The sequence below is a fragment of the Apodemus sylvaticus genome, chromosome 1 (genome assembly GCF_947179515.1).
Source record: "Apodemus sylvaticus chromosome 1, mApoSyl1.1, whole genome shotgun sequence".
Classification (NCBI taxonomy): domain Eukaryota; kingdom Metazoa; phylum Chordata; class Mammalia; order Rodentia; family Muridae; genus Apodemus; species Apodemus sylvaticus.
Genome location: NC_067472.1, coordinates 59,439,351 through 59,455,217, shown reverse-complemented (window position 1 = coordinate 59,455,217; position 15,867 = coordinate 59,439,351). Strand labels below are relative to the sequence as shown.

Below are 15,867 nucleotides of genomic sequence, written 5' to 3'. Positions count from 1 at the left end.
TTTTCATGCAACAGAGATGAGAAACCAAGGCCAAATGTCTATGATACAATCACAGTGATCAGGGTCCTATTAGCCTAGTCACATCTTAAGCCAGGGTTGCAAACTCCTACATGCAGGTCCAGGCAGACATCATGAGCATGTGATACTCATTAGGATAACTGGGATGTGGGATCCCAGAAGGCAGAAGAGCCTACAGCTTGGGACAACCATTTGTAGCCTCCAGCAAAACCCAAGACAATTCTCTACTTCTCCAATAGCACATCACAACAGAAACCGTGTATACTTACACTTTCATTTGTATTGAGAGTAAAGTTGATATCTGACACTCGATCAAAAGAAACACTGTAAAGAAAACATAAGAATTGTTGTCATCCATAGGTGGCTATAAATAGTGCTCTAAAATTTTCAAAATTCAAAGTATTTATATTATTAATGCACTCTCCATCAATAATACACAAACCCACCTTGCTGTATTCAATGGTACCCTCCCTGGTACCAAAGAATGGATAAAGGGGAGAGCTGAGATGGGAGATATTGAGATGAGGCTTTGACACCATAACAGCCTTTCAACAACACATTTCTAATTCCTGTACAAACTATAGTTGTAAGGATCACATCAACAAAACCAAGAAAAAAAGCTTCCAAACAATCAAGCCCCAACATAAAAAAGCACAAAAGCATTGATAGGTACTGGGACCAATTCATACATGAAACACACAGGCAATCCTGTCATCCTGCCTCCTTGACAACATGACAGGACTGAAGACCTACATGATTATAAATGGTGAGACAATGCATTAATCTTCAAATCTAACCAGTTATCAGGCTAAGCACTTGGTCTAAAAGATAATGTTAATTCTGAACTAGTAGCACACACAACAGGAGGGGGTGGTAACTGGGTGTCTTAGTGCCTGCTGTCTGCAGTAAAGCCTCTGCTCCAGAATGCCTGCATAGCATGTTCATGCAGTGTGCTGTGAAGATTTTGGCTTCCCAGACTCCAAACATAAATGTACAATAAAACAGCCTACACTGGCTCAAGTCCAATAACTGCTGCAAACTATTGCTATGGTGCCACAGTGAGCTCAGTGAGAGTTACTACCTGCAATATAATCACAGTGGCTTAAAATTTCCCTTCACCTCTTCTTAACAACCAACAATCCTCATATTGGGTGGCATGTTCTCCTTCCCAGGCAGGATGCAAGATGCTGGTCATCTGCACATCTCCTTTCACTGCTCTACCAGCTTCTAATTCCCTCTCTGCCTCTGACCCTGATGGCAAGCAATGGTTAGAGTACTTGGTTTCTGCAAAATAACCCAAACCTCCTTCCTTATGGGGAATTCCCCAGAGCAGAGAGAAGTAGGGTTGGGGTGGTCCTGCTGCCCTGGTCGTCTGCAGGAATGCAGTACTAAACAATGTGCTGGACAGTCGGCGACACCTTGGCCAGGGAGCAAACATGGGAAGGAATTACAGGATCACTTGCAGTAATGATACAGAGAAAAGAAGAATGATAGCTGGGGTCTTTTTAAAAAAGGTAAGCTGGGGGTAAAGGCAGGCACCTATCCAGCCATATGCTTAGCAAACTAAGATAGAAGGATGCTTGAACTCACAAATCCAACATCAGCAGGGGTTAATATAGTGAGACTAATTTAAAAAACAAAGATCACTTAATTAACATAGTCCCTAGGAAAGGTTCCAGTGCCCTGCCCAATGCCCAGGGTCTCTTGGCTCTTAGTTTTGTCTTAATCACCATGAAAATGACAGTGGGACCTCCAATTCAGAGAAGCTACAAAATCCATGCAGACAGGAGAACCATGAAAATAGTTACAAAAAGTATGTGTGGGAAGTCATTAAGGAAATAACAAAATATACTCACTTGCCAATGTCGTCTTGGTCTGCAAACTTCTCATCGTTGAAGCCAAACTGGTCAATAAAATTGGACGTCATTTGTTGCATCTGATAATCAGAAAAGGCCTGGCAACCCCAGGACCAGTGACAGTGACATCATGATTCTAATGACATTCTATACACTATTTGCCCATTTGTGTTCCAGAAAACCACTTTAACTCACACAGCCATGGAGCTTTAAAAGTTGGTGTGTTTTTCTTTAAAAAAGGAAAAATCAAATAATTTCAGACATTTTACCCCAAAGGGGGGAATTTTTGAAATATGATACACAAATCTCTCCACTATACATCATTAAGAAATATTCAAGAGATCATACTGTAAAAAGTGATGACTACTATAAATAGTCTTTGGACAGAGACTAGAGTTATTAGCCTTGGTGTGAGGAGGTAAGAGACATGTAAGTCTGAAATTATCAGAAGTATCATCATCTCCAGACACAACCAACAGCATCCCAAAATATAATATGTGCTAACCTCCCCAACTTCCCACCCTCCCCCTAGCCCCCACCATTTCCCCACGCCCAACCACTATAGCAAAAATAGCATCAGAGAAAGAAAGACTGATGGACATAATCATGATCCTACAAATGAAGTGTTGGCCTAAGTCTTGGAGGCTGAGAACCGCCTGAGATACTTCTACACAACCTACCTGAGAGAGAGAGAGAGCAGGAAGCTTTAACTTCCTCAGAAAAGCCTGGAACACTGAAAGGTCTACAGAGAGGCCAATTCTATTTCCATCAGCCTTCCCAGTTGGAAAATGGGGGAATGTTATATGGGACCCACTCAAGTGCTGACAGTCTATTTATGCCATCAGGAAACATGCCCTCACTATACAAAGACATCAAGTGCCATCCCATCTCCTTACTCTCACCCAGACAATGAATACAGAGCACAGGACCACGCTGTGAGTATTAATGTGGCTAAGGAGAGAGAGGCAGCAGCGGGACCCTAGGAACAGTACTTACTAACGGGAGCTGTTGAGGCCACTGTCTGCCAAGGAGGAGGATGGAATGGAGTCAGGAGACTTTTTGGGTCCCCACCTCAGCAAAGCCCATAGCCCCAACCCTGCACTGCAGAAATACCTCTGTCATGCATCTTGACCACATTAACTCTCATAGCAGGGAATTATGGCATGGATAATCCAAACTATATGAATTTAAAAGTAAACTTCATGTCTGGTTTTGGAAATTACATTTGCTTGGATGTGAAAACAAAACAAAACAGGGAAAACCCAACCAACCCTAACTAGAGTGGCTGTGTACAGAACTCTCTTTATTCTCAAGTAAGATCTCTCTTCCTTATCAGGCTCAACCACAGAGATGGCCTGACATGAGTTCATGGATGTGTGAGGACAGTGAGGATGGGTAGGGTCTGGAAAACAAAGCAGGCATGGGAGTTTGGTTAGAGCAGAAGAGAAGACAAAAGTTCTAGGTGACAGAGCACTCTGGGTGAACAAACAGAAAACAGGCAGGCAGCCTTCATAGCCACTTCAGCAAAAGACTGAAATCAGCTCCTCTGACCTAGAACTTTATCACTTATGAGCAGGGTGTGTAAAAGACCCATGAGGTCATTCTGCTGAGCAATCAACACAAGACAGACTATACACTTATCTAGACTAGAAATCTCACAGAGCAAGGTAAAATTCCCTCCCAGAAGCTTTGTTTTATAGACACAGGCTTTCCTCAAACCTTTCACACTGTTTATAAAACAGTTCTTCGAATATGAAAAAAAAACATTGCCTGAAGTTCAATACTTCACAACCAGCAAATGCAATGCAAATGTATACATACATATATGTACACAGACAGATTCGTTCATGTGTATATACATGCACCTTTATTTACCAACCCTATGCATCTAGACAGACCTACAGCAACTGACAGAAACGTGTGTGTGTGTGTGTGTGTGTGTGTGTGTGTGTGAGAGAGAGAGAGAGAGAGAGAGAGAGAGAGAGAGAGAACACTCATGAGTTCTCAGTCTGGCATAGTGCCTTGGAAGTTAAAGTAGCAATGAATTTCCTGTTTGCATCTGCTTTCTACTAATGTATAGACGCCAGTACACCTAAAATGAAGAGCTGTCACACTCTACAAGCAAAGTGCTGCCAATTCATATGTCTCAACCTAGAAAGCAACACAAATGGCTATAGTAATATTAAGTAAGGCACACTGTTTAGTACTGCCACCTTGTCTTGGGTGAGAAGCAAGATCTAAGATCACTGCCACCCTCTCTTAGCACAGAAACAGCTCTGAATTCAATCTGACTCAATGTCATGTCCCAAGTCTGCTCATGATGTGAAATGCTAGAGGTGTCATCTTACTCTCACACCCATCCAATCAGTAAAGGGGACAGTTTATTCCCTCCAAAGTCTAGGAGATGCTAGGAAAACAGATAATGGCCAGAGGCACATAGGTCACAAGGCACTGGCTCACTGCTCAGGGCCACATTCCTGACAGGGTCCTCATGTTAATAAATGTCCTCACTCTGCACACTTGGGCTCTGAGTAGGAAGCCTAACTTCAAACAGGAATAATAAGAAGTTTAGCAAGTTGCTATCTACAAATTGACACTGGACTAACAGTGGAGATCAGGACGAAACTGTTAGGTTAACCTAGACCCTTGTTCCTCCAGAAAAATGTTTTGGATCAGATTCATTTAAAAACAGATTCATTTAAAATTAGTTCACAGTGTAACTGTGCAAAAAAGAGCTACTGTAAGCTTGTCAGTCAGATAAGAGTGACTTGTAATTACTCCATACATGTAGAGGTCAGGGTGGTGTCAGGATGTCAGCTTTGTAGACTGGATTGAATAGGTGAGAAAACACCCCCCAAACAGACATGGCTCTAGAACCAGGTATCTAAAACCAGGAATAAGCAACACAGTTTCTAGATGCCTAAAAATAACTTCTAGATTAAATCAGTAGCTGTAAGTTTAGGCATCTACAAAGTCTTCAGTCTAATTTACAAGGGTGGGAGGAAGGCATGTGTGACAGCTCACCAACATGGTCAGAAAGATGTTAAAAGCTATCTATCTATCTATCTATCTATCTATCTATCTATCTAAATTACATTTATTTTGTGTATGTGTGTAATACATTGTAGACGTGTGTAATCTCCACTATGTGTGGCTCAAACTCAGGCTTGTGGGCTCAGTAGCATCTCAGTGGCTGAACCACCTCATTGGCCCAGGCATCTTTTTTCTTAATACTATTCAATACTATATTTTAACAGGTACAAATCACCTTGACGTTCACATTTGAATCACTAAACTTTGTTCTAGGGCTATAGCAATGCCCTTGGGCTCATGCCTGGTGGAGCTGACTGTCTAACTATCCTACAGTGTAGAAGTGACAGTACAAAACACTGCCTACGACACAGGGCTGCTTGTAGCAGTTTGCTGTGTTGGACTGCCAAGGCAGCTGGTGCTTCCTCAAAGCAAGATGTGTTTGTTCTGTTCAAGATACTGCTCCCTAACTCTAAATTTAGGAGAATGGCTGCCAAAAGGTCAAAACCACAGAAGGAAACCAGGAAGTGCTAAACTTTTACTTCAAATCCATCTGGGAAAGGCTAAAGGCTTTGGCATTAAGAGCAAGCAACTGTTCAGTAGTAATACTGGAATATGATGGGCATGCAACTTGCAAGCAAAAAACAACCACACAAGAAAATCAGAAGTTCCACTGACCCCATTCAGAAGTGCGACTGAGAGTCAGAAAGAAGCCAAGCACCAACAGTGTGGTGTGACAGTGGTTCCTTAATCCCATTGTCACACCAATGCCTGGACCAGACAGCTAAGGACAGCTTTTCTCATGAACAGGAGAACATCTGCTTCTATTCTGAACTCTCAAATTCAACCTCCAGTAGAAATATAAATTCAACCATCAGTTTTCCAAGAATGACCAAAGAATGATAAATCAGTATGTATTAATATTGATCTAATTTTTGTTAGAAAGATTAAAATTCAGTCAATACATGGAATCAATTTGGGGACAGGAATGGCAAGAATGCTTTCAGCTAAAACCTCATTTAGATGCCATACAACACAATTAAAGAGCATCGAGGAAGGATTATCTAGATACACCATGTGGTCCATGTGTGCACAAAATTCACTACAATGTTTTCATTCTTATTTCTGTCTCTCTTAACCAAGGTCTCTGTGGGGAATCTAAATAACAATGCACTACCACTCGTCTGCTCGCCAGCATGTGAGGTGTCCTGTTGACTTCCTAGTTCATGCAGTGCTCACCAATGTCATCATTCCTCACTGTTACCCAGAACACAACAGTATAAGCCTATCTGACAAGGCCCCAGCCCTCTGTTTCAATCATTTGCCTAATTGGTAGCAATCCCAAACCACATTCTAACAGTGACAGATGCTGATCCCACAGGGCAGCTAAACTAAACATTTAAGTTAAAAACAAATAGCAAAGCTTTAGGTGTGACTCACTTGCTGCAAAGAGGAATCCTGTGAGAAACCCGTGTCTTTAAAGTCAATTTCATCATCACTGGATGAATGAATATGGCAGGTTGTAACCTATATGCATAAAAATGTAAAAAACTATTTAACATTGAAAAGTGGTGGACATTTGCATCAGCATTTTTATGGAAAAATTATCACATTCAGCTTTTGTTTCAATATACTAAAAACAAACAAAAAACCCAAAACAAAACAAAAAACCAACTAAAACCAAAATATGAACAAACAAAAATAAACAACAAATCCAATCCAGAAATAACAATTAAGTTGTCAAACACACCCAGTCTCTGGCTGCCCACCCAGCTGGCCGGTGGTCTCACTCCTCGGGAAGAGCATCCCCGGGAATTACAGAGGAGGAAGGAAGGATTCCTCTGCTGAAGGGGGAAGGCAGAAGTAACAGTGCAGTGCAGATGAAACAAAAACAGCAGGTATGTATCAGGCCTTGTGGGTAAAACACTCTTCTAGGGATCACTCATGAGTCATGGAAAGTCAACCTTATAGATACGCATTTTACTTCCTTTTTGACTTTCCTGTCCATTCCAAGAAAGGTACTAGCCACAAATGCTCATTCAATAGTTCCCTTACCAATAGAAGACCCTCTGAAAATTTGCCCTCCCTGCCCTACAGAGAGTAAGTTTTAGTAACTTAAAACAAAAACCAAACCAATCACACACACACACACACACACACACACACACACACACACACACACACAACCAAATAAAAAAAACCTACCAACATAAACTGCTCACCATTCATGGCCAACTGATACTAATTCAGAAACATCTGACAGAGGTCAAAGTAAGCACTGACCAAGCTCAGCACTGATAATAGCTCTCACTACTAGCACATATAACAATGAATGGTTAGTGAAATTCTAGAAGGAAATGCTCTATTTCTGAAGGTCATTTACACTGAAATCTCTTAAGAGTTCTCTACACTGGCTTACTATGTAGCCTATGCTTGCTTCAGGATTAGCTCTACCTGCCTTACTCAGCTTCCCAAGAGCTGGGATTATAGGCATGTGCCCCATGATGCCTGCTCTTCTGTTTTGGATAAACGCATGTACTAAATGTAAGTAAAACATAAGTGTTCCTCTGCCAACTCTGAGGCTGTGCTTCATAGTCTGACATTAGCAAGCCAGTACATATCATGCTAAGCCAATGTATACTTGGGTTACAACCAAAGTATAGGACACAGAGACAGGATAATTTAAAGAATGAGTTAGCTGTCCTTAATGAGCTCCAGCAGAGACTCCTGTCTAAGTGCAACTACATTGCAAAGAATCCATTAGTTCTTAACCTGTGCTTCTCAACCCCTTTGGGGATCGAATGTCAGATATCCTGCATATCAGATATTTATTTACAAAAGTAAATATGATTTATAACAGTAGCACAATTAGTTATCAAGTAGTAACAAAATAATTGTATGGAGGTCACCACAACATAAGGAACTATATTAAAGGGCTGCATCATTATGAAGGTTGAAAACCACTACCATAGGCTTTTCTTCCCTATAAAAAACAAGAGTTCATTATGCCATTAAATAAACAGGAAACTTTTGTGGAGCAATTAGGCAGGGCTAGACGTGGTTGCTAAACTGTTTTTCCAGGGAAGTGTTTAGAATGCCCTCACCTTTGGAGTTGGGTTCTTACTACCTAGGCTAGGCAGGCCTTGAACTAAGGATCCTTTTGCCTCAACATCATTGGGTACACACTTACTTTGCAATGTTTTCTCTAAAGATAGTTTTAGCCAATTATGATTTCTAACAGCACAATGTAGGCAGACCTTCAGCTGTGTTAATTAATGGAGGGTGTGACTCTGAGGACCCACATCATAAGAATCTGAAAGAATGAAATAAATTAAAGAGAGGGTTTCATTGCCTCATGGGGAATCAGAATACCAACCCATTCATCACCAACTCTATGCAGTCGGCGTTCTTGATCTGCATCACACACAGATCTTCTGAGGCACCAGAGGCTCAAACACTCCAGCTTCATGCTCCTTCAGCTAAAACCTTGGCTGTTTTGTATCTTGTTCAAAGCTGCTTGGTCACCCTCACATTGCAATTGCCCTACCACTTCTCACCGACTTTACCATCAGTTAGTGAGTTAATGTCAGTGAGGCAGCTGACCTTGTGTCTGTGTTTGGCCCCAAATCCACAGAAATCTCCCCACATGTATACAGAACTATGTCACTTTTTATATCTAAACCTAGTGGTTTCTTGTCTTATCCAGATACAAAGCTAAAGTGCCACTGTCTGCGTCTGTTCTCACTTTCACTCTTATTTGGACTAACTTAACAGCCACAGGGATTCTGGATCTGTCTACTGCACACACTTTCAGCTCAGCCTCTGCAGGTTTTGTACTTTGATTCCCTCTGCAGGCTACCTGCAATAAAGTTTTCCTTGGCCAGGGTTTAAAAGTTTATTATTAGTCTGTCTCTGTCTCTCTCTGTAATGTATTGTGTGCTGTGTGTATGTGTAAAAGTATCATAATACATATGTAGAGGACAACTGTTTACTCAGTTCTCACCGTCCATATTTACATGGGTTCTAGAGATGGAATTCATATCTTCAGGTCTGCTTACCTGCAGGTCCATCTCACTAGTCCATTGACAACCTATATTTGGAACTTTCCAACTTGCTCCCTAGTACTAGATCCTCAGCACTATGACCCAGAACAGGCTATTCGACAAGCCCTGCTTCCAGAGCTTCTGTTACTCCCCTGCTTAGTAAGTACTAACTAGCATCCTCTATGCCTAACATTGCAGACACTTGAATGTCTATCCTGTAACACTAGCATGCATGTTAAGTGAGCACGTTCTTCCATGACAGTATTTCAGCACTGCCAATGTGTTAGAGCAGGAGCAACTGTGTGACTGCTTTATCAAGGCTCCAAAAGAACATCCTAAGCATAAGACTCATTAGCAAGAGGTGTTACCATAAGCTCCTTACTAGGACTCTAAGTTCCTGCCACCTCCAGAGCTAGGGACAGACAATCTTGCTCATATCTTTCCTGGCTACATAGACAGGAAATTCATACAAGCACATGCCTATCACTTCACATTACCTTCAGGTCCCATTTGTCACTGACTGTAACAAAATAGCAGTGCTTCTAAAATATTCTCTTCACAGGAGAGATAAGCCTGAGACAAATTTAATTTCTCAACGTCTGTATAAAACATTATCTATTTTCCATTTTTATCTAAATCCATTTTTAGTTTGGAGGTTGAGGCAAGATTTAGGTGAAATTAAAACACCAAATCTTAAAGTTGGGCGTGGTGGTGCATGCTTGTAATCCAAACATTTGAGAGGCTAAGGCAGAAGATCAGAGTTTGAGGACAGCTTGGGCTACAAACTGAAAACAAAACTAACCCAACAACCCAGGCTCTAAAGCAAACAATTCTAACATTCTAGCTCCCTCATAGTGGCTGCACAGAAAACTGCTTTAGCTTCATTCCAAATACATATTTAGCTTCATTCCAAATGAAGGGGCTGAGAGAAGATTCCTCCATCTTAAGCTGAGTTAGAATGCTGCAGTGGGAGCCACAGGAGCCGGGGCCCACATGGAGCAGGGGGTGGTGGGAGTAGAAAATATCATTTTATGAACATTAAAATACAAATGGCTAAAGCAACATACCAAGGTAGAAACTCAAGTTATAAACACTCCACAACACTGCAGAGAGGCATCTGAGCCATCTTAAAAACAGCCACATAAGGCAGCAGGTCCAGTCATCTATTTGGCATATTCAATCTATTACTCAACTAATAATTCCACTGGTGAATGTGCTTTTACTAAGACCATGAACTATATTCATAGGCACTGTCACCTTTTCAAGGATAAACAAGGCCCACGGTATATACCAAGTTATATTTATAGCAGTATCTATAATAGTCTATTGTCCTCCTACATGTGCCTAACCCCACTGAGACAAAGTGAATATATTCTGAAGAGGGAGATAACCTGAAGGAAATAGCTAAACCCTCTTTGGTAGCTAGATTATCCTTAAATCTTTAAGAAAATTCCCTTATAGCTCAATGCAGAAATATGGAGAAGGTCTCTGGGGCCAAAGAACTGAAAAGGCCTTTAGCAAACCCAACAATGCCACCACAGCAAAATCTTGGGAGATAAGTCAACCTAACCTAATGTCAGCACGCTTTGAGGATCTTTAATTGATTGATTTTGATTAAGTTTGGTTGTTTGGGAGTAGCACACACATGCCATGGCTCACAAACTTGTAGGGAGTTTGTTACCTGCTCCAACTATGTGAGTTCCAGGGATCAACCTCAGGTTACCCATAGCACCATCTCAGTCTGCAGGTCACTCTACATCCTACACCTTGCTATGCAGGCTGGCTTCTCCCAAGCCTACTGGGAGCATCTCCTACTGAGAGTATCTGTGGTCTAAGAACAATGACATCTCAGAGAAAATGGAACTCTATTCTGGTGAAAGCTGGTGTTCATCTCAGTTTCCCGTCAATGCTGCACAGGTGTAAATGCCTGCCAAGAGTGATGGGGCAGGCCACGCCCTCTGCGCTGCTCTTGCTCAGAGCTCACTAGATAGAATCTCTTTGGGCCTGCTGATAGCATGCAAAGCAGCTGAGAATTGGTTGTGTGGGCAGCAATGGCACCCTCCTTTACTACAGACTGCTCTCAAAGAAATCTGCTGCAGTTACCTAAGATTAAAGCTTCTTTGGGTGTAGAGAGGGGAGGAGGGTAGCTTTACATGTAGTTCAGGCCTCAAACCTGAAAAGTAGCTAAGGTTACCCTGAAAGATGGGAGTTTCCCCCCACCTGTGTGTTTCTGTATGTGCAGTGCCTATGGAGGCCGGAGGTTTATGACCTAGAGCTCATCATTTCCTGACTCCCCTAATGCTGGGTTATAAGCATGCACTTCCATGCCCAGCTCTTACATAGACCCTGGGGACTGAATACAGGTCCTTATGTTCCCACACCAAGTGCTTTATATAACAAGTCATTTGTTGGCCCTAGCCTCAAACTTCTGGTCCTCCTGTGGATTATAGGCATTTACTAGTATGTCCCATAAGAAAATTGTTTTTTTTTAAAAGCTTGGAAACCAGTTTAAGTGGACATTTTTGATTCTTTTTTTTTTTTTTTTTTTTTTAAATAGCAGGGCAGGCAGAGCTCTATCATGAGACTCTATCACAAAAAGGAAACAAAATCAATCATGGGAGGATAATTTTAAAAGTGTCCAAATAAAATACTCCTTTATATACAAAAAGGAAGGATAGCATGCAGGTTACATCGCTACAGTAGAATTTATGAGGGAGCTCAACCAGCAACAAAATATCTCAAAACAGGCCAGCAGTGCTCAGAGCAGTCAGCCACTCAGTGCTGGATGGGGTGGTTTCAAACTCAGTCTCAATGATATTAATCAACTGACCAGTACAGGAAAGCTCAAAGCATCCAGCTATGTGATATTTATAAAAAGTGCCCTTCCTTGCTGGCCAGCACTGTTGACAGGAATGTGGGTTGGTCAGACAGGCAATGACACACAGTGGAGCCCTCAGACTTACTGTAACCACATGGCCACACAAAGCTCCCTTCTATAGTCATTTTTTTTCTTGTTATACTTCCTAATCAAGTATCAAAACCACCTTTAGAAAGCTATTATTCCATTACTCAAGTCAGCTGGGAAGCAATGGCCAGTGCAGTGTGACATAAGATAACCTACTGACTCTGAAGCTCTTATCCGCTACATAACTTAGTAATGACTGAGGTGTTATTTACTATAAGAAACCACAGTGACTTGTGCTAAACAGCACATCTGAGTTGGGCCCTCACCCTGATCACCAGCTACCAATGCTGACAAAGATGCATTTTCATCTGCAAAAACTAAAATAAAGCAATACTCATCTTAAAATTCAATGTGCTTTTTAAGAACAAAAACACATTCCAAAGTCCAATATAATTTTGAAAAATTATCAATGCCATTATTCCCTGGCTGAAAGTATCAAATTAGTTCAACATTCTAAAGCTGGAGTTTCAGAGTCATCTATAACTCTCTTCTCCAAAAAAAAAAAAAAAATCTAAAATATGAATAAACTGAACTCTACAATACTAGAACCATGCATGGGAATGTTTGGGGTTATACGCACTCAGAGTGACACGAAGCACAAAGCACAAAGCCACAGAACAAGAGGAAGGCAGTGGCACTAAGGGAGCCAGACCCAGGTGAGACATGACACTAATGTGGACTGCAGTGGACATGGGTGGCTCTTTAGTACCTTGTTGCCATGTACAGTAGGTCACTAGGAGGTAAATGAACAAATCAATACCGTGAACACTAGCCTCTTCCTGCAAAGAGTCACGAGCTTTTCTTAGCCCACATTCGCTGGGCCTAATGGATTGGCTTTAACATTTCTGAAGTAAATAGGCAATGGCTGAGAGCACCAAAAACCCCAGAAATGGAACCTGTGAAACCTACTAGATCTACCGTGTTCCTCTTGTTCGTCTCTCCTAAGGAGTTCGTGCAGAAGGTCTCCCACCGTTCCCTGACTTCATCAGGAAGATCTTCAGAGTGACAAAGGAAAAAAAGGAAAAAAAGCATTATCACACAGTGACCTCAGGAAAGAAGGTTGCACAATCTCAAGAACAGCCACATGAAGAGTAGTTGGGGGAGTCCAATGGGCTGAAGTCCTGGCTATGACCAGCTTAGTGGTCCAAGAGAATGAGTCCAAAAAGCTCCCATGGGCCCAGTCAACAGACTTTTGAGTCCCAACCAACAGCCCCACCACTCCACCAACACTGTTGGCTTGATCTGGCCAAGAGTCACATGTAGCAATTACTAACAACTGCTCTGCTGAAAGGAAACATACACTTTTTATCTCCAAACTCTTCACAAAGAGGACAGGTCTTTGGGCATGGTAAGAACTGCCTATGTGGTCAAGTTTAAGAAACCTTACAAATACTAGCTTCTGTCCTTTGCTGGGATCCTATGACATACACTCGAACTATGGACTATGAATGGTCCATGGAACCCTGTTGACTATTGGTTGCTGCGATTGAATTTGTATGTCTCCTACATATTTGCTTCATAAAGAAAACAGGAAGAAATGTTCTACAGTAAAATTCAAGAGAATTCTAGAAAAACTTTAATGATTTTTCTCAGAATAAAATCATTAGACCCTCCATGGATTCTGAATGCACACAGTGTACAGACACACACACTGGCAAACACCTATCTACATATATAAACCTTAGGGGCCTATCTACACAGAGGGTCATCTGACAACTCTGGTTTAAGCAACCATATAGAGGTATACACTCACACAGCAACTTCCAGGAAGGAACAAGCCTTTCCATACTTGGCCCACTCTCCTTGATAAGGATACGAACCACAAGGAGTGGCTTTAAGAAGAGGCTTGTACTTCTCAAGAAGCAAAATTACAGGTGGACCAGCCTCAGTTTTTCTGTCACTGAGAATTAGGCTTTCAGTGCATACTTGACAGAGCACCACTCCTTGAACAAAGATTATTAGTTTCTCACATTCAAAGATGTCCCAGAACTAGTTATCCCACAGGGTCAGATCCTGCAGTCAGAGCATTTGGTATTCTCATTCTGACAAAATGATTTGTGGTTTGAGGCTTGTGTAAAAGGCACAAGTCAGCCTGGGCTGATTAAATTTAAATGCTAGTAGAAAAAGAACCCTTTAGGATCTAATCTCTCATTTTAGAAAAAGAGACACCTAAGAAACACTGACAGTGTTTTAGCGCCTCAGATAAGGAATTTAATCCTCAGCTAACAACAGGAGGGAGGCCAGACTCTAGCTGCTAGAGAGATAGGTCAGTGCTTAAGAGCACTTGTTAATTTTCCAGGAGACCTGGGTTCTGTTCCCAGTACCCACATGGTGGCTCACAACTATCCATAAAAAAACTTGCAGGGGATCCAATGCTCTCTTCTGACTAAGTACACATGGTGTACATACATGCATATAGGCAAACGAAAATATAGTTTTAAAAAGAAAGGAGGCTTCAGAAGAAAAAGCAAGAATCACCACAGCTTGAGTGGCTCTACTCAAACACAGAACACACAATCAGGTCAGGGGGTGGAGAGATGGCTTAGGGGTTCTAGAGGACCTGGTTTGATCTCTAGCACCTACACGGCAACAAATAATCATCTATTAAATCCAGTTCCAGAGAGCTCTAAAATCCTCTTCTGACCTCCATGGATCTTGAATGCACACAGTGGACAGACACAGACACACACACTGGCAAAACACCTATCTACATAAAATAAAGACCCCCATCTCAAGACAGGGTCTCACTATGTAACTCTGGCTGTCTGGGAACTCACTACATAGACCAGGCTAGCTTCAAACTCACAGAGATCTGTCTACCTCTGCCTTCCAAGGGCTGGGATTAAAGATGTGCACTGCTAGGTCTGGTGAATACATAAATCTTTAAAAACAACAAAAAGCAAGCCATAAACAGTGTTCTGTAACAAAGTGACTCTAGCATGCCACTTGATTTCAAATGAACAGCAAAAATCTGAGCAGAAGCACAGCTGAGGACTACATGGTTCAAACATAGTCTCAAAGCTACAATGAGATCTCCAAATGAAAATGTCTCTAAAATGTAAACAAACCCCATCTATGGCTTTCAACCTGCTCCCAACACTTTAACCCCTGATCTGCACTCTGGTCCTACACAAATGGAATTAAGTTGTTAACTAACTTACCTTTGAGGAGCTGCTGTACTAATGCACTGTTCGGACCCTTGTCAGTGCTGTGCACAATACAGTTAGCTATCCTTGTGAGGTGTCCCATGTAACCATGCCGTCGTCCTCCTTCAGCCCTGACAAGGAGAAAGGATAAAGATTCAGACTAAGAGGATATACATTTAGCAGATTCTCAAATGGAGAGCACATAAACTCAGGAGGAAGCATGGCAGCCTGGTAACAGGATAGTCACTCCCACGTTAGCAACCATCACTATCGCTGACACTCTCTAAAGCAAACTCATTAATGCCCAAGGACACTGGAATTTGTTTTTACTTTTTTTTTTTTTTTTTTTGGTTTTTTGGATTTGGTGTTTTTTTTGAGACAGGGTTTCTCTGTGTAGCCCTGGCTGTCCTGGAACTAACTGTAGACCAGGCTGGCCTCGAACTCAGAAATCCGCCTGCCTCTGCCTCCCAGAGTGCTGGGATTACAGGCGTGAGCCACCAACGCCCGGCTACATTTTTTTTTTAAACTCTGAATTTCAGACTTTAATGAGATTATAAAAAACTAAGGTCAGAATTTTTTTGGCCCTTTCCTCCAAATGACATCAAGTTTTACTTGTGACAGACACAAATAACTAATGATATTTCTCAACAGTGGATTATCTGAAAACCTGCTTAGGTAAGAAAGGCAGCAGCCATGCGCTCGCTGGAGACCCCTCAGTGGCCAGTGAGCTCAGCCTCAGTGCTTTCCTCTGCTGACATCTACGTCCTCCCACTACTCTCATCTTTATGTAAGACTAAGGTTTTTAATGT

General features: G+C 41.8%; 1 protein-coding gene across 8 annotated transcripts in view; it reads right to left on the bottom strand.

Annotated features, from left to right (window-relative positions):
• Positions 1 to 15,867, bottom strand: part of Ppp6r3 (protein phosphatase 6 regulatory subunit 3) — a 115,847-nt gene that overhangs the window by 17,508 nt on the left and 82,472 nt on the right. For 4 of the 8 annotated variants that reach the window (XM_052194154.1, XM_052194182.1, XM_052194172.1 and 1 more), the window contains 5 exons: positions 15,074 to 15,189; positions 12,822 to 12,907; positions 6,345 to 6,431; positions 1,875 to 1,972; positions 288 to 342 (listed from right to left, as the gene is read on the bottom strand). In XM_052194154.1, the coding sequence (XP_052050114.1) occupies positions 288 to 342; positions 1,875 to 1,972; positions 6,345 to 6,431; positions 12,822 to 12,907; positions 15,074 to 15,189 (442 nt within the window). The remainder of the gene's footprint in view (positions 1 to 287; positions 343 to 1,874; positions 1,973 to 6,344; positions 6,432 to 12,821; positions 12,908 to 15,073; positions 15,190 to 15,867) is intronic. The other 4 variants (XM_052194193.1, XM_052194203.1, XM_052194211.1 and 1 more) reach the window with 4 other exon arrangements.